The 21,761-nt window shown below is 41.2% G+C and overlaps 1 protein-coding gene across 10 annotated transcripts in view; it reads left to right on the plus strand.

Annotated features, from left to right (window-relative positions):
• Positions 1–21,761, plus strand: part of PIKFYVE (phosphoinositide kinase, FYVE-type zinc finger containing) — a 143,185-nt gene that overhangs the window by 13,961 nt on the left and 107,463 nt on the right. For 9 of the 10 annotated variants that reach the window (XR_009958833.1, XR_009958835.1, XR_009958832.1 and 6 more), the window contains 10 exons: positions 640–847; positions 3,310–3,399; positions 6,971–7,109; positions 8,802–8,959; positions 10,081–10,192; positions 11,788–11,935; positions 12,430–12,597; positions 18,154–18,216; positions 20,561–20,690; positions 21,031–21,211. Coding sequence is in view for 6 of the 10 variants with exons in the window: in XM_062579275.1 (XP_062435259.1) it covers positions 640–847; positions 3,310–3,399; positions 6,971–7,109; positions 8,802–8,959; positions 10,081–10,192; positions 11,788–11,935; positions 12,430–12,597; positions 18,154–18,216; positions 20,561–20,690; positions 21,031–21,211 (1,397 nt within the window). In the remaining 4 variants the exon portion in view is untranslated. The remainder of the gene's footprint in view (positions 1–639; positions 848–3,309; positions 3,400–6,970; positions 7,110–8,801; positions 8,960–10,080; positions 10,193–11,787; positions 11,936–12,429; positions 12,598–18,153; positions 18,217–20,560; positions 20,691–21,030; positions 21,212–21,761) is intronic. The other variant, XM_062579276.1, reaches the window with a different exon arrangement.

A 21,761-nucleotide genomic window follows, 5' to 3' on the forward strand; every position in this document is an offset into this window, starting at 1 on the left:
CTGCTTCTGGTATCTGCCTGCTAAGTACTGCGCAGATTTCTGCGAGGATTAGAAATAAGAATAAAGAATGATTGGACCTTCTTCTAGTAGTTCTCCCATGCGTAGTGGTGGCTTATGCCATGTCCAGATGTTTGTACCACCATATCCTTGATGACCAAATATGGCCCCTATGTAAAAAGGATGTCCACCACAAAATGTGTGTCCAAGTAAAAGCTGCACTTAATAGTATTTTTAATATATAATGAGCCACATGCTCTAATGAGGGTGTGAGAAACTCCTTCTGATACTAATTACCGAACTGTGGACATCTCTTGAGGTAATGATTTCCAGACATCAGCTGGTAGATCATGTCTGACTGGCTGTTGTCATACCATGATTTCAAAGTGTTCTGTCTCTTTCTGACCAGACTTGCCTCTGCTGATCATACGTTTTGCATCATTTGACTTGAACAAATTGCCCATGTGTATAATTATCTGAGGCCCTGCCCTTTAAGGGATTAAGAGAACTAGACTTAAACATGCAAAGAAGTTTTCAAAGCAGGAAATCCTTCTTTTCCCACTGCCACACACCTCTGATCCTGCAGGAACGGAGTACTATTTGTTCCTGTTTGCTTATATTCTCTACTTCCCTTTTCCATAGGGGATCTCCGAGCCTGCACTTACTGCCGCAAAATAGCCTTAAGCTATGCACACTCCACAGATAGTAACTCCATTGGAGAAGACTTGAATGCTCTGTCAGATTCTGCATGTTCTGTATCAGTACTGGATCCTGGTGAGCCACGCACACCAGTCGGGAGCCGGAAAGCTAGCCGCAACATCTTTTTGGAGGAGGATCTAACCTGGCAAAGGTAACGTGAATGACTTCATGTTGAGCTCTGGAATATTACTGTTTTCAGGCTGTTGCCTGCTTATACAAATGCTGGTGCTTTCCGTCTAGTAAACTTGAAGTATATCTCCTGTAAAAAAAAAAAAATATCCTGTGCTTGCTTCTAATATTCTGTTCAAGTTGAAAGGAGGAAAATTTTCTAGTGAAACTTTAAAGTACTTGCAGTTCATTCTTATTGGATTGCTGGATGAATACTACTGACAGAGCAGACTTCTGGCTTCAGAGTTAAAAATAAGAATCAGACCTTCTAACAGCTCATAAATCAAGAGAGAAGTCAGTGTGACACTCATTTTTTTTAACCTGTTGAGTTTTGGGTTGGGCAAGAGAATACAAGAGATGCTTTGTAGGCAAATAAGAGAAGGATAGTGGAAGTCACCACCTGCTTCAACTGAATTGGGATAGAAGGGGCAGCTAGTGAGGGTTTTCTGATCTCCTTTCAAAATAGAGTTCTTCCTTTTGCTCTTGAATGGGGGTAGATCTTTACTTCTGGAAAGTTCAGAAAAGATCACTGTACTTCTGCTCAGGTAGCACACAAGTTAAATCCTAAGTTCTGTGACTTAACTTAATGCGAGAGAGAAGAAACAATCGGATGTATTCTTTGGGCCAAATTCCCTAAAAACAGAATTACAGGTAAGTATAAAACTACCAAAAAGATCTTGATGAATCAGCCTTTTTTATGCAAAGGGCAGTGTCAGAGTGACCTGTGTGCCTTTTTCAGTAAATCTTTCTTTAGTGTTTCTGATAGCATTAAAGGAAAAACCTCAAAGGTCATCTTCAGCAAATACTCGGACTTTTGCTTTGCCCTTTGCTCGTCAGAGTATGATGCTACTACATGGAAGCAATGAAATAATCAATTTTTTATGTAATGAAGGAAACTACATCTGCTTTAATGTCACGGCTATCTGAAGCAGTATATTGAAATACTTGAGATAAATACTACCAAATTTTGCATTAGGGGATGAGTATGTGTATGTGAAGTGCTTCTCTTTAGATATACAAAATAATAGAAGACAGCCTTAATTCTGCTTATGATCTGTTATTAATATCTTTGATGGCAATACAACAGCTCTTAGACATGAGCAAGTACAGAAAGTACTTGCATCTTTATTTTGGGTCGCTTTATAGCACTGGGGAAACATACCTATTCTTGAAATGTTGATAACTTGCTATATTAAAATGCCAAACCTTGTTGGGAGATGCACTGACTATACATGGACTGTATATGTTTCCTGTGTGTGAGAGAGAGAGACTGAGATTAGGTAGTTTATTGTTGCTTTTGGGGAATTAAATATATCTTCAATGCCTCTTGCTGTTAAAATGCAAAGCCTCGCAATGAACTACAGTGCTTTCTTAGTACTGGATTTGGTAAATTGCTGGTTGGCCTCCAGAGATACAAACTCAAGACATGCAATTTAAATTACCCCACAGCAGAAAGTGGAAACCCACAACTTTATGAAAGCAGTGTGTTTTTATATGTGGTTTCTGTGTGAGAAACAGCTTGCTTCAGAAGAATGTTACGTACAACTTGAGTTGAGTTTCATCCCAAAATAATGCATTTGAGACAACTCTTGCCTCTCCTCCTGTCACATGCTGCAAAAAAGCAATAATAAAAGCTTTTGTGGCAGTGATGTCGTGTTTACTTGTCCCATACTACTCTTTTCTGTGAACACTTGGAACATGGAGGCATGGCCTCCTGCTTTAATGAACTTGGAGGGCTATGTTCTTTAAAAGTGAAGGGAGTGATATACTGTGGGCAAATACAGCTACTCAGGCTGAGTGTACTGAGTGTATCTTCTCATGAAGAGCATTTATTGTGCTAATATCTCTACATCCTAGAGCATAGCCAGTGCAACTGTATCTCTTGGAGCATTGTGAGGGGTCACTTGCTTAATACAGTTTTGCCAGTAGGAGTTTGTATTTTAGGTATACACAAATCTCTACTCCTTCATCATGGGGTAGAGGGAAAGGAGGGCAAAGGTGGTAGCAATAAAGTTAAATAATTCCAAAAGCTCGTGAGACTGTCTTGGTAAAAGCTGTTCAGCGATAGCTATAGATAGCTTTCCTTGTAGAGCAAAGATATACAAGCAGGATGAGGGAATGGAGGGAATGCTTCTGCCTCCAAAGCATAGAATAGCAGCAAGTAAGGAGGGGGTCTGGAGGAAGAGGAAGAGAAGGTAGAATAACATAATAAGGGTGAAGAGGCTGCATGGTCAAAGATCGAGTCTAAAAGGAGAAGACCTGAGTGCTCTCCCCCTCCCAATATCATTGATCTGCATACGGGGAAACGTTTTTTTGTTCCTCCATTCATTTAACTACCATGGGTGTAAATGAGAGGTAATATTACCGTTCAGTCTATTTCAGCTGTTCTGATACTGTTTCATGTGGCAACTCTCAAACTAGCTTTAAAACAGCTTTTCCTTGCAGTTTGATTCACTCAGACTCTTCAACTACTACTTTGTCAACGCGACTTGGGTCTGTCCAGGAGGATGCTGGGAAGTCTCCGGCGAGGAACAGGTAAACTAATCATACCCATGTAATTCCTGTTCTGGATGCACATCTAGCACTCAGTGAAACCTGTTTTTTGAGTCTTGTTTTTACTGAGCATGCTGTCTTTTTCCTAAAACAGGACTCCTTCAGACTATATGTAGTGGTAATCAGAGATTATTTATGTACACATTCACACTAATAAAGCTACTACTTTTGAGGAACCTGTAGTTCACTGCTGAGTCATTCAGGTAGCGGTAGTGGTGAAGAGATGCTGAAATGCGGTAATGTTAATTGGTTAATCTGATTCCAGATATTTGTCGTAATGAAACCAGTAGCTGAAAAGACAAGTGTGAAAATTGGGTTATGAAGGGGGCAGAAAGGGAAAGAAAGTGCCCAAGAAAGGGAGAGAACTGAGAAGCTAAAAGAAAAGGAACCATAAATAGTGCTGGTATAGGAACCAAAGATTAAGAAGGTCATGAAGGAGCAGAGGAGGAGAGTGATCTCTCCTAGCTGTTGCAGGCTTGTGTGACTTTGATTCTTCCATTGGAACACTTGTATGCAGCCAGGGCTCATGAAAGTGGTTGTCTTGGATAAATTGGATTCACTCCAGATTTTGTAGGATCAGCCAGAGTAGTATCTAAAAGTTTGTGATATCTTGTAGTTGAAATCTGGTAAGTAAGTTCTCTCTATGCTGCCATGAGATAAAATATATGGTTTTTTGGACTTCCTACTCAGTATTTGTCCTAAATGTTGAAGGTTGCAACAGTGCTACATGAACTATCTTCCAGAGCAGCTGTTGCCGGTTGGACTGGATTACTTTTTTTTTTCCCTCTGTTCTGTCTGCTCCCCACTGCTCTTCCATTACATATTATCTTATTTAAGTTACCAGACTTCCTGAAGCTCAAATCTCATCGTAAGTCTTTATGCAGAGGTGCTGGAATTAACTTGGAAGTGTGCGTGAGAGCTTAGTGTAACTTGTGAATGCTGAGGTTTAGTCCCATTAAATGGTCTGGGACTGGAAGAACAAATAATTTCCACTTCACAGTGCTTCTGCTATGGTTCTGGCTGTATACTTCCATTATGGTTAAATTAGGAAAATAAAAACGAGGCAAGCATATGAGGAGCATATCCTTGGCCACTTGTGAAGGCTCTAAGTGAAGCTTTGTGAAGGCTGCTTTGTGAAGGGCTGCTTCAAGGCTTTATCTTTTGCGAGATGAGGACAATGAGGAGGAGATGCACACTGTACAGCAAGAGGTAAAGAGCTCACTGGGGGGAGTGAAAATACTGGTGAGTAAAGTAATACTAAAAATCAGTGCTGGGCAAACATGACAAGGAGTCCAGAGTTCAATGCTAAATAACTGCAGTGATGTCAAGAGACATCTGAGATCTTGAGGATACTCTTCTGCTTCATGTTTGAATTGATGTTGCTTATCTTAGGCCTTTGCTGTTTACTGATATGTGCTATAGCAGGAGGGTTCTGATCTGGTTCTGGCAGGCCCAGATGGCTTGTTCAGGTTAACATTTAACTCTCCCTGGCTGTTCATGGCCTAACCTTAGCATCTGGACTCACATTTGAAAAGTAATGAAGACGTGTAACCTACCTCTGCCAAATCCTGAGGATGTGGAAACAAAGATATTGGCTTTTTGAAGGCTGGTGTCACAGAATGCATTTTCAGGGCTAAGCAATGCTAGCCCTCAGATCTTCTCAAAGCAGCTGTAGGTGTTTCAAGGAAGCTTGATCATGCCTCTTTCTGGAGGAAATCTACTGAAAGATGCAGGTTGGGCAAATCTAGATTGAAGTAGTTCAAATTATTTAATATTTGCTTTTTCTGTGGGTGAGGGATATGTGTACTGTTATTTTTCAGACTGATTATTTATGGGAGCAGGAGATAAAAACAGCATATCAGTCTAACATTGCAAGCAGAAAGATTCAGAGCTCTGTTCTGCAGGTTCTTCTGAAAGGTGGAGGTTTTCATTACAAAAATCCCCCCTCTTGTTTTTTTAGACCAAATAAATACAATCAAGTCCCCAAAGTAACTAGCAGTGTTAAGAACACAGATATGAAACAGGGCTCAACTGTTCTAACTCTTGCTTAGTGCCCTCTTACATGAAGCAAAACTCCCTGCTGCTTACAACTAGAGGTTAATGTAGCTCTTGTGAAACAACTAGGACGTGCTTTTAATGATTGGCTTTAGTGTTAGTCTTAGCTTCTACACAAGAATGCTGTGTTAAGCTGCGTAGCCCTGTCAGACGGATTTATCAGTTCTGATTTTCTGTAATTTAAGACTGTCTGTACAGGAGCAGAACACTGGTCAAGTTTTTGCCTCTAATGCCTGCCTATGACATCTTGCTAATCACACTGAACTGTATGTAGGTGTAGAATCAACATAGTTGCCTTTGATTTTGCATAAATGACTAAAAAGGACTTAAGCAGAACCTTTTTTCAACTCAGTACTGTTGCTCAAGAAACAAAGAAAAATCAGTGATTTGGGCCTGCTATGCCTTCCGGGCCTACTTTCTGGCAGTACAGAAGCTGAATTAGCATGGCTAGTATTAGCTATTTCTTACCTACGCACAGCCCCATCATCCATGGAGAATTCATGTGGAAAAATCAGAGGATCTCTTAGCTTCACAGAGCTTGGTGACTGGCTGAGTTTCATTTCAAAAATTACAAGCCAGCAACAGTTTCTCAATTTGAGACTGTTTCAGGCCTCTGTACAGCATTGGCATTTTGAGCTTTACTGTTGCTATAGACAAACTTTTTCCTTCTTCACTCCTCACAGCACTGTTACCATTAGTAGCTTACACTGCCTGTTTTGGAGCTGCTGGGTGGTGAAAAGAAATTGCTTTTCTCAGAGGTTTAATTTAGCTGTGGAATATTGTAGCGGATGATTTATGGAAGCTGTTTGTAACTTTGCAGTGATTATTGCAAAATGATGGTTTGTCTGTACTGGAGTACACAGCCTGTATTTCCTCACAGCTGGACTGAGGTCAGGGGGATGCTCCATATCGCAGGACAAGAAAAAAAGTCACCAGCTGGACTGACCTCCAGCTCTAGCAGACAGTTTAGCCACCCTGGGGAACTTGTGCTCAAACTTCTTTATACTGTGAACTGTCAGCAATATATTTCAGAGCTGAAGAGAAGGGATTTTCAGTGGGTCATGTGGAAGAAGAGTCTCGGTGCTGTGTTACAGAGATCCTGGCATTAGTTGCCTTTGCTGGCATTTTTCTTGCATCTAAACTGCTGGAGCTTCAAATTACCTAGCATCTTATCCCCAGTCCATTCCAAAGCAGGTGTATATGAATTGGTGTGCCTAAATTTATCTCTAACTCCTTCCTACAAAGAGCTTTACAAAAAAAAGTTCCTTTAACTTCAATGTTCCAGAGTAATAAATTTGCTTTCTAGGGTTCTTTCCTTCTTTTCTTCTCCTACTTTGACTGGGGAAGGAAAGTGACTTTAAGCAACAGGTCTGTTCCTCTGTGCTAACTGTGTCATAGGCTTACGTTCCTTTGTAGCATGCTGCAAAGTCACAGCCTGCTCTGGGTAAGCACCGTGCGATGAATGCTTATACTTCAATCCTTCTCTCTTGCACTCCAGATCAGCCAGCATCACCAACTTGTCGCTGGATCGGTCGGGTTCACCGATGGTACCCGCCTATGAGACGTCCGTCAGCCCCCAGGCCAGTCGCACGCATACGAAGGCTGAGACCAGCGAGGATGAGCGGAAAATCCTTTTGGTACCACTTAGGCTTCAGTTTGTCTTGCTCTGTGAAGGCAGTAACGTTTGGCATCCTTGTCCCATGCAGCAGGTGTAATTTGCTGCCTTTAAAGGCTCTCAGATGAGCACTCTTACATGGTTCCTCTCCCCTGCTGTTGCAGAGATGGAGGCTATTGATGCTGCTTTGAGCTCTCTTCTGGTCTTTCTGAAACAAATCTTAGTTTTATGTGACTTTTGCATGAAGGTCCTTTAGAGGTTTAATCTTGTGAAGCATGTCACAGTGCATGGAGTGGGTGTGTGGTGGCTCCTTGTAGATTGAACTTGTAGGTGCAGTTGTTGTAACTCAGCGACCTGATTCTCTACGTCAGGTCCAGATCCTCCCCTTCATAGGCTGCATAATCTGAACTTTAAGTGGTGGTTTAAAGTGTTACAGTGTTATATGACGAACGAGTTAAAGCTGTTACAGCTTATTGGGCCAAAAAAATAACTTGACTCCCTCACCTTGTTTGCAGAATAAACGTACCCATTTTGTAGAAGGTTATAGTGACGTACTTTTTCAAAGAAAAATCAATATGTAACAAAGTGTTCTGAGTAATCCTGTTACCCTCCCCGCCACATACGCGCACACACACATGCACACACATATGGGGGTGTTACAGGTGGCAGTTCTGGTAAAGTGTTAAGTAGAAAAAGGGAGGGGAGTTTTTTTTTTTAATTGTTGCTGTTTTTTTTTTTTTTTTTTTTTTTGGGGGGGGGGTCCTATCCTCACAAATAGGACAAAAAGGCAAAAAGAGAGGGTTTTTCATACAACCAGAGGTTCAAGATTGCTCTCTATGCCATTTAATATCAAGAAGGCTGAACTGTATTGGTAGATATTTGACTCCTGTCATCATATTGCACACAAGTAGGCATTCCTGAGGGTGGAAAGGTACAGAGCAGATGGTTCAGTTTGGATGGAGCATAGGCTAAACAGGAAGCTGCACACATGCTTAGCAGGCCTGGGAGTAAGGTCAAGGAACAGGCTGAAGTGTAGGTGATAAGGGAAGAGATTACAACATCAAAAAAATGGATAATTTTTTATTATTGAGTTGGGAGGGGTATCTAAATCTTGCTTACTAGCCAAAGCTAGCAATATCAAAAATGGACTTGGTACTGGTCAATACAGAAAGGAGTCCTCAATAAGAAATGATATCTCAGAACTTGAACAAACTTAGCAGCGTGTATTGCTCTGTCAAATGCTTGCTCTATATCTGGGCTGGATAACTGACTAGCATGCTTCATAATGCCTAGGATGAACATAGATTATATAGAAAACTCCTCTTTTAACGGGTGATTTTTTACTGGTCCCTATACGTAAAAATACTGCTGAAGTTTGAGACTAGGACCCTTGAGGACAGCAGTGTATCTTACAGGCGGTACAGAAGCTTGCTACATTAAAAACAAACTCCTCAAGCATTAGTGTAACCAGCTTGTTTCTTCCTTGCTTGCTTATGACTTACATAAAAGGAAAGGATGCTAGAAGCTGATGCCATATGTATCAGTCTAGTGTTTTTATTTGTGCCTTCCTGTAGGTTGTGCATAATGGCTTAGATTGTTTGCTTGTCTGCGAAGTGCTTTTTACCTAGAAGCTGATCTGAGGGCTCAGGTTGATGACATTGAAACCAGTGCTGAGATCAGATTAGTAAGTAACTCTCATTATCTCCTTGTCTAGGACTCAGTCCAGCTGAAAGACCTGTGGAAGAAAATCTGTCATCACAACAGTGGGATGGAGTTTCAGGACCATCGTTACTGGCTGCGAACGCATCCTAATTGCATTGTGGGAAAGGAGTTAGTCAACTGGCTCATCAGAAATGGGCACATAGCCACAAGGTAACCGCGATGCTTTAGGAAGGCAGGGGTCTTCCATCTCTGTGGTAGAAGGCTGTGAGTTTAATTAATATAGGATACCTTAGACTATGAAGATAGACCCCTCTACGGGGAGATGAGAAAGAAACAAAACTCAGATCTCTTCTTTGTTGCCCAAGAAAGCAGGTAGGGTTCTGACTCTGTGGCCTGAAATGACAGGGGATGGCGGGGGGGGGGGGGGGGGGGGCTGGCTGGTTCAGGAGCTAGCGTGGGAGGCCTCTTCTCCATACTTAGCCATTTTTCCATACTTATCCATAGAATAAGTATGACTCAAGTGGACAGAGAACAATGAACACATTATGATAACTGGCCAAAAAATTTATTCAGAGCTCTGTGTTCTGTTTTGATAAATGGAAAACTATGGTAGGGTCACCTAAGCCTAGGCCGTGTGCCTTTTGGATACCTGTTAGCAAAAGCCTCTGCTTCAAGGTAACAGAGCACAGCATACAACTAAAAAATGAAGTGTGTTCTCTCAGCTCCTCAGGGTGGGTTTTGGCTACACAGAACACTGTTGTTACTAAGCTGGGAAAAATCCACTTTAGTCTGTCCAAGTCCAGAAAGCAGTATAGAAGAGAGGAGACTGCTGCAGTCCTTTATCTTCCAAGGAGTGAATCTGGCCTTGAGATCAAGGATCACTATTAGGGTTTGATAGCTAAATTTTTGGTAGAGCAGGTAGGTTTTTAACCTTGCAAGTGAGTGTGAAGATCTAGTGTATCTAACTGTGCAACAGAGGGATTAAACTGAAAATGCAGAGCCAGGATCCTCACTCAGCAGGGAAACTTAGCATATATATCTCAAGTTAAGGATGTTGGAGGGGTGCAGACAGTATGTGTTAATCATCTGCTGGTCACCTCAGATGAATTTAGAGTGCTGGCAGTCTTTTGACCTAGCTCTATACTTGAACCAGTAAGCTCTGCTGCCTCTCCAAATATTTTAAATACTATCTAGTTAAATAGGGGAATGGAATACAGAAGAGTTGGAGAGAGTCACACCTAGCAAATGACTTGATCCTTTTGTAGCATGTTTGTAACGTAAATCATCTGTATTTACAGCCAGACTTACAAAAACATCTCTTACATCTCCAGGGCCCAAGCCATTGCAATAGGGCAAGCATTGGTTGATGGACGCTGGTTGGATTGTGTCAGTCATCATGATCAGCTCTTCAGAGATGAATATGCTTTGTACCGACCGTTACAGGTAAAAGAATGAATCTGATTTGGGAGAGGAAGGGAGCAGTAAAGTTATAATTCTTGCTGAGCTTGGGAGCTGACTGGAGTCTTTTTAATCCCATTCTCAGCGAATGTTGTGCTTGCTTTTTTGTCAGCTGTGCAGCATAGAGAATGGGTAGCCAGACTTTTTTTGTTTGATTAAATTGATTAGTTTACATCTGTAGTTTAAAGCGAAGCCGCTTTTACCCAGAAAGCTTTTAGACTCTTTTGTGGAAGATGGGCTGTTAAGCTTAGTGGTGCCTACAGTAGAGGAAAGGGGGTGCAATCTCTGATCTAGGCCAGTGCCCCTCGTGGCAGTCATCTTTCACAGTGGCCTTGGAGTGGTACAGGCAGTGCTTGTGGCTGTGCTGTAACATGCATAATGTACAATCTGCTGTGCAATTGTTGGTGACTAAGACACAGTGATCATTTACTACTTATGTGTAAAATTCCTTCTTTAAAACCTTTCAAAGAAAGGATCTTTTGCCTGTAGTATATTAGAAATAAGATGAGCTTCTTTTATCTGCAGTGATTACAGTAACCAGGAATTCAGTCCCTTAGTCAGCTTCATGATGCAAGTCTGGGAGGGTTCCTCTGCTGTGGCTCCCAGATAGAGCTGACTGGCTAAGAAGGCTGCAGAGTACAGTGACCAGAGATGCTGTCCTACCTACTGTGAACCTCAATCAGAAAGCTTCCTGCCATTAGCAGCCCATCTTCCTCATGCCTTTCACCTCTTGACCACATTCACATGGTCTTCTATTGACAGTGCCCTGGGGTCCATCTGGCATCCCAGCTAGCTAATCACGGTCTCAGTTTGCTAGTAAAACTTGCCCTAAGCTAGCAAATGCTTGTGCGGTCTCTGCTCTAGCTATTTGTAAGTGGATTGTACTATTCAAAGTTTAAAACAGATTCTTGTACTCATCTGCTGAAAGCACTGTTTGATCTCATTTCTCCTAACTTAAGCAAGAGTTAGGAGAAACAATGTTGGCAACTCGATTGCTTGCTGCACTTGCTGTAGCCAAAGAACAGTAGTGAGAATTTCCTCCTGAGGTGATTAGAAGCATCAGGATGGCTGATGACCATTGCTAAGATGCTCTCCAGGCTCTGGCTTTGCAGCCAGGGTTTGTTTTGACACAGCTAGCCTCAGGTAGGGCCTGGCTTGCAAGTGAAGCTCTTAAAGCTGCTCTGTTTCATCAGTCGCAGAATTGCTCCTATGACTTAGATCTAGCCTCCACCAGGAGCTGTGCATACAGAAGGATATGTTTGTCATCCTTTTTGGGAGTGATGAGCATTCAGCACTGCAGTAGATATGTCCATTAGTGTCAATTAGTCACAACTTGCGTGGAAGTGGGGAGGAGGCAGAGACTAAGCAAAGTGGGAAGTGTAAGGAAATACTTATTTCCTGTTCCAAACAGTCCCTATTTCATGATGATGGGGGGGGGGAGGTGGCTGTATGACTAACCCTGCTCAGCCTGTTGAATGCATCTTTTGATTTTTGAAATGTCTGATCTATATGTGTAGCAGGCAGTGTGATACCTCAGCAGAGCTGAACTTTAACACTTTTTTTTCTTCCTTGTGTAATAGAGCACAGAGTTCTCGGAAACCCCCTCTCCAGACAGCGACTCTGTAAACTCTGTAGAGGGGCATTCTGAGCCATCCTGGTTCAAAGATATCAAGTTTGATGACAGTGATACAGAGCAGATTGCTGATGAAGGAGAAGATAATTTGGCCAGTGAGTTTCAACTGATTCTTGTTTTTATTCTGTCTTCTCCCTGCTGTCTCCAACCCCTCGGGACATAATAGTATAACCGTGTCTTGCTTTGCTTGTGTGTGTGCGTGCATGGGGCTGTAAAGATCCAAGCAAACTATAATCTAGCTAGTCCTCCTGTTTCTTTTGACGAATATGATATTCTGTATTTGGAGCTGAGGAAACTTCATGCATCTGATGGAGAAGCATGTAAATTATCTGCTTCTTTCTCAGGCAGACTGGGGCCTTATAACTCCTGGCTGACTGGAGCCTTATAACAAAGCACTAAAGAATGCCTACCAAATATGTCAGTATGCACACACCAAGATAAGATTAGAAGTATGAAAACACTGTATTCCTGTAGTATTTCACACTGAGCTTCATGTATTAAAGACAATTTTTCTCCTCTCCGGTACCCTCATGATATCCATTTGAAACCCTCTCCTCCCTGTATCTTCCACCTTACCCAACACTAAAAGACTCCGCCAGCCCTAGCAAGCGCACTTCAGTCAGCAGCTTCCAGTCCACAATGGACAGTGATTCAGCCGCCTCCATCAGCCTGAACGTGGAGCTGGACAACGTGAACTTCCATATCAAGAAGCACTCCAAGTACCCACATGTGCCCCCTCACCCTGCTGACCAAAAAGGTATGAGGTAGTCACCAGCTGGAGTTGCACACGATGGAGAGCTGGGCCCTAATAATACCAGCTTATTTAGATGCTACCTCTGTAGCTGTCTTAGAGGGGAAAATATGCTATCTAGTTGGCATTCACCTGCACTTTTGATATGCTCACCTCTGAGGAGGCTCTGTAGACCTGTTGAAACCACCTTCTCTGCAAAGTGTGTAGCTTCCCCTATGACTTTCTCTTTGAAGCAAGGTGTCCTGCTGTCCACGCATAATGGGGCAGATCCACACATACCATTTCTGGCCCACTGAGGGGGGAAAAAATAGTCCGTGCATAAACCAGTTTAAGATACTTGTCTCTCCAGTTTTAGACTGAACTGGAAGACCAAGAAGAAAAAACAAACAAAATTAACTTGAACTCTGATCCAACCTTAACAAACCTGTATTTGACAAAAGAATAATCTTATTGATGAGAAGGGCTAAATTAATACTTATGTATAATTTTTTTGTTAAAGAGACTCTCCATTGAAAAGAGAAATAGAAAGAAATCAAATAGTGTTGAAGACCTCTTTAGAAGGCTTTTTTCATAAAGGAGTGCTGTATTGAAAGATTCTAAATATGAGCAAAATCCCTATGAAAAGATAATGTGCTCCCTCTGTTGACACTTCTGTTCTGTAAATAGCACAAAGGCTGGCTGTAACCAGAGCTTGCTACTGGCTTGGGTCTAGCGACTTCTGGTTGCTTTACCCAGCAATAGCTGGGTAGCTATTGATAGGCTTTGCTCTGCTCCCTTACCTAAAGTTATAGCAGCTGTGTGGATTTCTAGCCTTGTTTGCTTCTGAGGAGTTTCTTGGTCTTAATTATGTTTTTTTCATCGCCCTACTCCTCTTCAGTATTCCCAGCTGTAAAGGATCATCCACTGTTAATTAATTATAACTCCTTCTAATAAGTTCATACTTTTATGAAGTCTAACAGACCTCTTCTTTTAGCGTGGATCAGTATACAAGACTATTTGTATGCTTACATACAGATTGCCTTCTTGGAAGCTGTGAAATGGTGACTAAATTTTGGAAAAAGAGAAAGAGGGGAGAGAGCTGTTCACAGATGACTTAATGCCTTAGACATGAGAGGGTGAGTGAGGTAGGTTAGAGGGGACATTCATTAGTGCCCATTGTAGTCACCTTTTGCTGTTTGTTAAAAATAGATTGAGAAGGAGAAGAAAATGTATGTGCTTACTTTTTCCAAATAGAGGAGCAGGAGTTGAGAACAAATGACTAAAAAGGGAGAGGATTTGTCAGAACTCCTGAGACCAATTCATTAATGATTGCGGTGTCAGTTTGCAGCTCTTGATCAAATGAAAAACTAGTACCTCTACAGAGAGGGAAGAGTATGGAAAGGGAAGAATATATCAAGGGATATACCTCCTATTTGAAAGGAGGGATGTTGGATTAAATGAGCTGGAATAAAGCCCAGGTGTGTTGCAGTACTCTGTAAATTTACAGCTGTAGCAGGGTTATCAATCAGTGTGTGCTGCCAATAAAGCAGGCTGTAGTCAGTTTGGCTGTGGCTAGTGTTAAGACTTATAGGGTGATAATTCTGGTTGCAGACATACCTCAGTCTTTATCTCCTTGTGGAAGGAATTCATTACATGATGAAGGGGAAACATAAAAGAACCTGCCTCTCTTGGAAATTGTTAACTAAATCAAAGCTTTTCATGGCCAGAACTGAAGCTGTTGTAAGAAAGATTTTGATGATGGAGAGTTCAGAGAAGATCAATAGAAAAGGCAAGTTGTGAGGGGACTGAAAGGAGAGAAGGTTCTATTTGGGTTTTGAGTTACATGAGTTGGTAGTACTCTGCAGTCTTCAGTGAATCTGTGCTGACTGATGCTTGTTACCTGTCCCTGAAATGTGTTGTCTCTGAACCAGGTGGTTCTGTAGCAGTGCAATTTATGCCAGAAAACTGGGAGCAATTCCTTTAAGAAACTGGATTTACCTTGAGGTAATTGTTTCAGTTAGGTGCCCAGAACTGGGATACTGTGGAGATGTGAGTCATTAAAGCACATTGTGGACCAGTAAATATTACTCTGCAGTTTTCGGAAAAATCTGTATCTTCTGCAAATACATAAGAATTACTGTGTATCTTTTTTGGCTTCCTGGCATAAGATTCTCTCTAGAGAAAAGTCCTAACCAGAGGGAGCAACAGAATAAAATAAAAACCAACATCTTGAACAGCAGGAAATGTTCCTTAGAAAGGTGAGACTGAAATTTCTTAGGTGCCTAGAGGTTTGTTGCTTAAGGCCTTCAAGAATTATGTGGGAGAAAACCCTACAGCATACACTACAGTGCCTAGAATACTGAAGCAGATGACTTCTAAAACTTTGTTCCAGAAAGTACTAAAATCTGAGTTTAGACATAGGCTTTCACTGTGTGTTCCTGATTTATCTTGGCTGTATTCTATAAAAAAAAAATCTTCCAGGATGTTATGAACATCACAATGACTATGATCAGACAGCCAAGACTAGCTAGTTAAATTCTGTGTAAAATGGTATACAGTTATTTAAGAATAGAGCATTTCAGTTATTCAGTGACTTCGTGTTTTTAGTTGTCAGGGACCTGTAACTTCCTTATGCCCACTATGCACTCTTTGACTGGGCTTGGCTTCTGCAGAATTGTGTGTTCTAAGACTAATTGTAGTGACTTAATTTGCCTTGAAACAAGGTGGGTGTCATCTTCAGTTTTGCTTCCTTTCCAGAGTAGTAACTCAATTTCCTCACAGCTGTAAATCACAGTCCTTGGGGGAAGGCCAAGAGGAAAAAACAACAGAGCTAGAAGTGCAGGTCAGCTCTGTAATCTTTAAGTGGTTAGAGTGTTTCTTCAAATGATTAAGGAGTGTGCAATTTCCACCAGTCACAGAGATCAGCTGCTTAGAAGCAATAGCCAGTGATGTGCCAGCTGTGTTTTAGAACAGTGTTTTGTTGATAGTCTCAGTTTAGTGGCACAACTTCTTTAGGGCTGACTAATGTTTGGTGGGATTTCATGAAATTCTAGTGACCCTAAGCTAGTTGGCTTGTAGTATCTTTTTACAAACAAGTATAGTGATTTATTCGTAGTATCATCTGCCTAGGGAAAATGGCACTTTGCTTATGGTGAGAATCAAAATGGGAAACCAAGCAAGGTTGCTCCCAGCATGTAATTCTGGGGAGGAGGTAAATATTTAAGTGTCTGAATCAGTTTATTTTAAAGGTGACTTTTAGTTGCTATTTTTAAAGAGATACTGTATCAGTACGAAGAGCATTATTTTCTAAATGTCCTCACAGCTAAGTATCCTTGGTCCAGGCAGCAGGTATTTTTAATAGTTAATTTTGATGTCTGCATTTAGCTGGGCCAGGGAAAGATGAGAGGATCTCAAAATAGTATATCAGAGTTCTTAGCACTGTTGCTTGCCAAGGCTTACTACATGATTGCCAGGAGCCCTTTCTGTGCACCTCATTTCATGTGGACCTCAGTGGATGGTGCTGTAGAAGGAAAGCTGTGTGTGTACTCATGCTTAGTTTCTGTATCTTGAAGAAAAACTGTGGTTTGTGGCCAGATCGCTTTGGCGTTTAGTCAGGGCAATCCAAAAGACATTTGAAAAGTCTACCTACTGATCTCCATGGGAGACCTGTGAATCTGTGTGTGCGTTATGGTGTTTGTTTCCAGTGTTGCCCTCGAATATCCAACTGAGCAAGTTCAGGTATTCTGTGGTATGTGTGTGCTTTTATAAAGGCTGTTTGGGGGGCATGTAAGATAGCTTGTAGACAAGGAGTACAAACTCTAACTGCTGGTAGACAAAGGTACAAAATACAGCACAGGAACCTCTTTTTCTAAAACTTTCTATGGTGTAATACATGTAGTGACAGTGTGAGGTAACACTGCATGTTAGCCACTCTGACTATTTCAGACTTGCACCTTATGCATGTGTTATCTGTCTGCTCCAGGAGGAGGTGCAAGCTTCTTACAATACCAGGAACTTCCCTTGGGGCACTATTGTAAGCAGAGTTATAGGACATGAATTTCTGTTAAAGAGAAGAGATCTTGGTTTGGGGTGGTTGCCTGCTTCTTTATGCAGGGCAAGACCAAGGTTAGATTTGAGCTAATGATGACTCCTGCTTTGGCCATGTCAGTTGGGTTATGTCAGACCGAATTTGAGTGTGTTCACGCTAAGAGCTCCTGTTCTGTAGCTGTTGAAAGGTGGAGAAGGATGGGGATGCTAGTACTTACGTTTGTTTGTAGGTGCAGCCCAACATGACTTTCTCTGGCTAGTTTGTACGACTGTGGGTGAATGCTGAAGGTGAGCCAGTCTTTATCAAGCAGTAGGTTAGTGGTAATGCTATACTCTTCATCTCAGCAAGAGGTTAAAAGAATCGGTGCATACCATCAGGCTGCAAGAGATTGAAACTTCCCTTTCTGCCCCCAGGTGTGGTACCTAGAGCATCTGTTGAGTATCTGATTTCAGACTGAGTAACTTTGAACAAGCTCAGATTTTTCAAACAATGGTGCTGCTGTTCAGGGATTTGTGATTGCTTGTGCTCATCATCTTCCTGTTGCTTTCTGTTGGTGTCTGAAAACTGCTTGGCTTTGCTTTCTGTTTGTGGCAGTAGGTCTGGTCCTTTCTCAAGAAAGATGGTAAACGGTTGGTTCTGGACTTTGGATCATCATATGGCATGAAGTTACACTACTGCTTTTGTTTTTCTCATTATACAACCACTTTTTGTGTAAGCTGGTTAACTAACTGAAGACTTAACAGACTAATGACCTCTAGAGAAAACAAGCTTTTTTTGTAGCCACTTAGCCTGCATGAAAGATCAGTCTGGTATTTTTACAGTGATCTAGTAAACTAAAGTGTAGCTGGTGTCCTTACATCTATAGCTTCATCCCATTTCGCATACATTCCTATAAGTAGCTCTTAGCTTTCTCTGCTCCTGGGAGTCCACCTCCATCAGCCTGGATTTCTCCAAACACTTCAGACTGTTTTGGACTTTCTGTAGCTCTCTTGACAGAAAGAAAGGCAACCAGTCTTTCACTATATAAGATAAATCTTATGGCTGGTGTCTCCCTGAATCTGAGATAACAGTAGAGAAACAGAAGTGGAATATGGCAGCAAAACAGTTTCTGAAGCTGCATTTTAGGTCAGAATGAGGAGACCATTCCCTGTCTGGACATTCACATGGTGTGTGCTCACAGTTTACATGTTTGTATTCAGGTCTAGAGAAACAAAGGGTGTGTCAGTTGGAAATGCAGACTCTTCAGTGCTAGTTCACTCTGTGCTCATGTCTAACTTTTGTTAGTTTGGTTTTTTAACAGTAATAAGGACTCTTTTGTTGTCCTTCTAAAACTTTTCGGATAGAACGAGAAGGAGAGGGTATTCTTGTCTTTACCACTCATCAAGCTGTTGCTAAATTAATGACTAACATTTAGATGAGTAATGCTGCTTCTTATGGTGTGGGCGTGTACATCATATAATTATATGCGTATGCCAGTGTAGCCTGTCATTTTTTTTTCCTGTCTCCGCCTACCTCACTCTTCTCTTTTCTTTCAGAGTACTTGAATCCTGACAACGGAGGGCAGCAGATGTTCTCTATCAGTGATGCTTTTATTAAAGGTAAGGGGAACCTTCAAAAGTTGCTGTTTTGTTGTTTAATATAATGATCACAACTACTCTTTAATAGAGATTTAACCTTTTGAAGCGGTTTACTTGATTGTAAACCTGAAGCTATTTGTGGAGAAACTTGTATAAACTGTACTGTAACCTCTTCTTGATGTACTTTAAGGCTTCTTGAATTCCTTGATTTAAAAACAGTCAAGGAAAGTCTTAAAAAATAAAAGCTAAGAGGGAGGGTTTATAATTTTTGTTTGTAACTTCCCCACCCACAAACTTAGATGCTAATTTTGACTTTCTGTACAAGGAAATGAACATCTGATATGATTAATTGCACTTCTACTGAGTAGCTCAAAACTTCATCTCCTAAATCTTTGAGTTTCCTATCACTACTACTACTGAAATGAAAGGCCACAAGACACAGCTGTGAGTAAATCATGTGCCTTCCTGTATCATGGCCAGGTGTACTTGTGGACCTTTTCCTCAGCTGGTGCTGTGATTTTTTTTTTTTTTTCTGATCAGCTCATAGAAAGAAGAAATACGGTGGCAGAGGGAGGAACAACAGTATCTGTGTAGCCAGAAAAATAAAATCTTTAGCTAAAGTGATGCTTGATTTATAACTAAGCTTTTGCAGGAGAGGGGAAAGAGAGGAGGAAACTGTAATTTCCTTTAATTTCTTACATAGCTAATATTGGATGAGGAGTGTCTTGAAGAAATATATTGCTGATTTTAAAGACTTTCTTCAGTATTATAAGGATTGCAATATTATAAGGGTTTTGCAGTGAGATCATGCACTCAGAATTGTTTTAAGCTTGAACTGTGAAGGCTTATGTGCTTGCTGATGAAAAGTTAAGCACTACTAGGGTAAATGACTTATAATAGTCACTCATCATGAGAATGGGGGAATTTCTAGCTGCCCTCTAGAATATCATAATACTTGTGTGGGAAATAACCTAATAACTCTTTCAAAGCACAGAAAACTGTATTGAAATAACCTCTGATCCTGACATTGCAAAACTAACGGGATAATTCTGTGCACTTCTTTGCACAGTATAGGGGCTTAAAGTGGCAATGACCCCCTCCAGTGGGACTGTCCTGCACTGTTGGAACATCCTTTCTGCTTCCAAAACTAGAAAGTGATACAGCTTATGCTGGTATTTAGGATTTTTTAAAAATACATAGATGCACCATGCTGCCAACAGCTCCTTCTGGACTTAACCAGCAAAGCAGTGGTGGGTGGGATCAGGACTGTAGGTCATGTAGAGGTTCCAACTTTGACATCTAAATTGGCAGCATAGCATTTCTTCAAAACATTTTCAGGAGACCTGCTAAATAAGACCTTTACTAAGCTATTTTTTGGAACTTAGGAAAACCAGCTGCTCTTCACTGGTTGTGTTCATGTAGGCTGATATTTTTATTGTAGTCAGGTCTAATAAACTAGCATTATTCTAGGCTGGTATAATCCAGTAGTAGAGTAGCAACTGTTTCTCTTTGGACAACCTGGATATAGAGTTATCAACTCTTGGGACCCTTTTGGAGAATAAAGGAGGCTTTGGTTGACTGAAAATTGAGCCCTCAGTGCCCTTAGCGGGAGGGGGTCAGACAGATAAGAAGTGAAAAATAGTTATAATGAAAAATAGGTGTTCTGTTGTGCCTACTGGATGAGGGAGTACCCAACAATTGTACTTGCAGCACATGATAGTGTTTGTGGTAAGTTGTTAAGACAAAGCTTGGCTTTGGAATTAAGATGAGGAAGAAAAGATAACTTTTATTTAAAAAAGAAAGAGCAACTCTTCCCCACTTCCAAGATTTTATTTTTTTTTAACATCTATTTTTAAATAAATGCAATTGTCCTTGTGCTGTAGCCTGACTTAAATTACTGGATATTTCTAATGCTGCTTCTATCTAGATGCCTTCAAAGCGGTAGCTTTTTGTGAATGAAGTTAGAGCTGTTGATCAACCTTCTAAATATAAAAGACTATGCGTAGTAATTATTACAAGGTATTTTGAGTTTACTGCTTATTTATAGGCAACACTGTCATATAACTTTCTTCTTGAACTGACTATTACTGAATTTGCTAAGACAAGGGAAAAACAAACTATCTGCTATATACTGGCAATATGAGAGTTCCAGCAGCTCAATTTTCCCTTGTACAGTTATCACTGCTATACTTGATACTGTTTGTGGCATCATGCTATCATGACTTCTAGCTCAAACTCAGCATTTCAGGAGGCTTAGACTGATGTCTTGATAAAGTCTAGTCTTGTCTTGTCTTAAAGTAGCCTTTCAGAAAGACAGCACTGTCCAACTGTGGCCTTACGAACAAGGCTGGTTTGTCTCTTACAGAATCGTTGTTCAACAGAAGGGTGGAGGAGAAGTCCAAAGAACTCTTTTTCACTCCGCTGGGCTGGCACCACAGCAATCTGGATCTGCTGAGAGAAGAGAATGGGGAGAAACAAGCCATGGAAAGGCTGCTGTAAGAAAAATGTAGAAAAAATGTTTGCATATCTTGAGTAACAATTTCTGAGGCCCTGCTGTTCGGCCAGTTTTCAATGGGACTTGATCTCTTGTGGACAATGTAAGGGGCTGATGTATATTAAAAAGATGCTTTTCAGTATCTTTTCATTTGTTTTCTTGGGTTTTATACTTCAAAGTAGGAGACCAAAAGTTGAGTGTAGAATATTCTAGACAACTATTCATTCAGATAGCTTACTTTAAATGTTAAGAAATCAGTTTCTGAAAGGTGACTTCAACTAATCACTGCTTTGTATTTTCCCCCAGGACAAACTTTATCACTATTTTTTTTTTTCTTATAGCTCTGCTAATCATAACCACATGATGGCACTGCTTCAGCAACTTCTGTACAATGAGTCCCTATCACTGTCCTGGAGGGATATCATTGTACCTGTGGTCTGCCAGGTAGTTCAGACTGTGCGGCCTGACGTCAAAAACAGAGATGACGACATGGATATCCGCCAATTTGTCCACATCAAAAAAGTGAGTTTCAGCGATGGATATAGGGAAGCAGGAGGATGTAGCTGCAGGCAGTATTCTTTGTTTGAAGAGAAGGGTCCCCTTCCCCTCACCCTCAGCATTCAGTAGTATAACTGGCCAACATGTTTCTTTTGGGTGAGGTGGAGTTCTGGGAAAGAAGAAACTTTGCATCTTCTGTGCAAGGTGCTTTAATACTCTGGAGCTGAAATCTTCTTTCAGGCTATAGACTGCAGTAGCAAAGAGCAACACCTTTGTGATGACTTTATTTTGTTTTTTTGCTTCTGCACATTCTGTGCTTAGATTGAAGAGGTGTTGAGCACTGGATAGGTAGCTTGCAGGACTATGTAGCAATCTCTTGCCCTGTAACTACCCATTATGGAGGATTTAACTCCTGTGTGAAGCACAAGGACTTTCCTTACAGAGAAAAGCTTAATTGTTATCAGGTGCTGCATCCAGTTCTGCCAGATAGCCCACAGAAGAGGCTGCTGAAGTGCAAGGCTGGAGTTGTGGCTCGCAGAGTTTCTTCTCTGTGGCTGATGTGGCAGTAACCTCC

The sequence above is a fragment of the Rhea pennata genome, chromosome 6 (assembly GCF_028389875.1).
Source record: "Rhea pennata isolate bPtePen1 chromosome 6, bPtePen1.pri, whole genome shotgun sequence".
In the NCBI taxonomy this organism is placed as follows: Eukaryota; Metazoa; Chordata; class Aves; order Rheiformes; family Rheidae; genus Rhea; species Rhea pennata.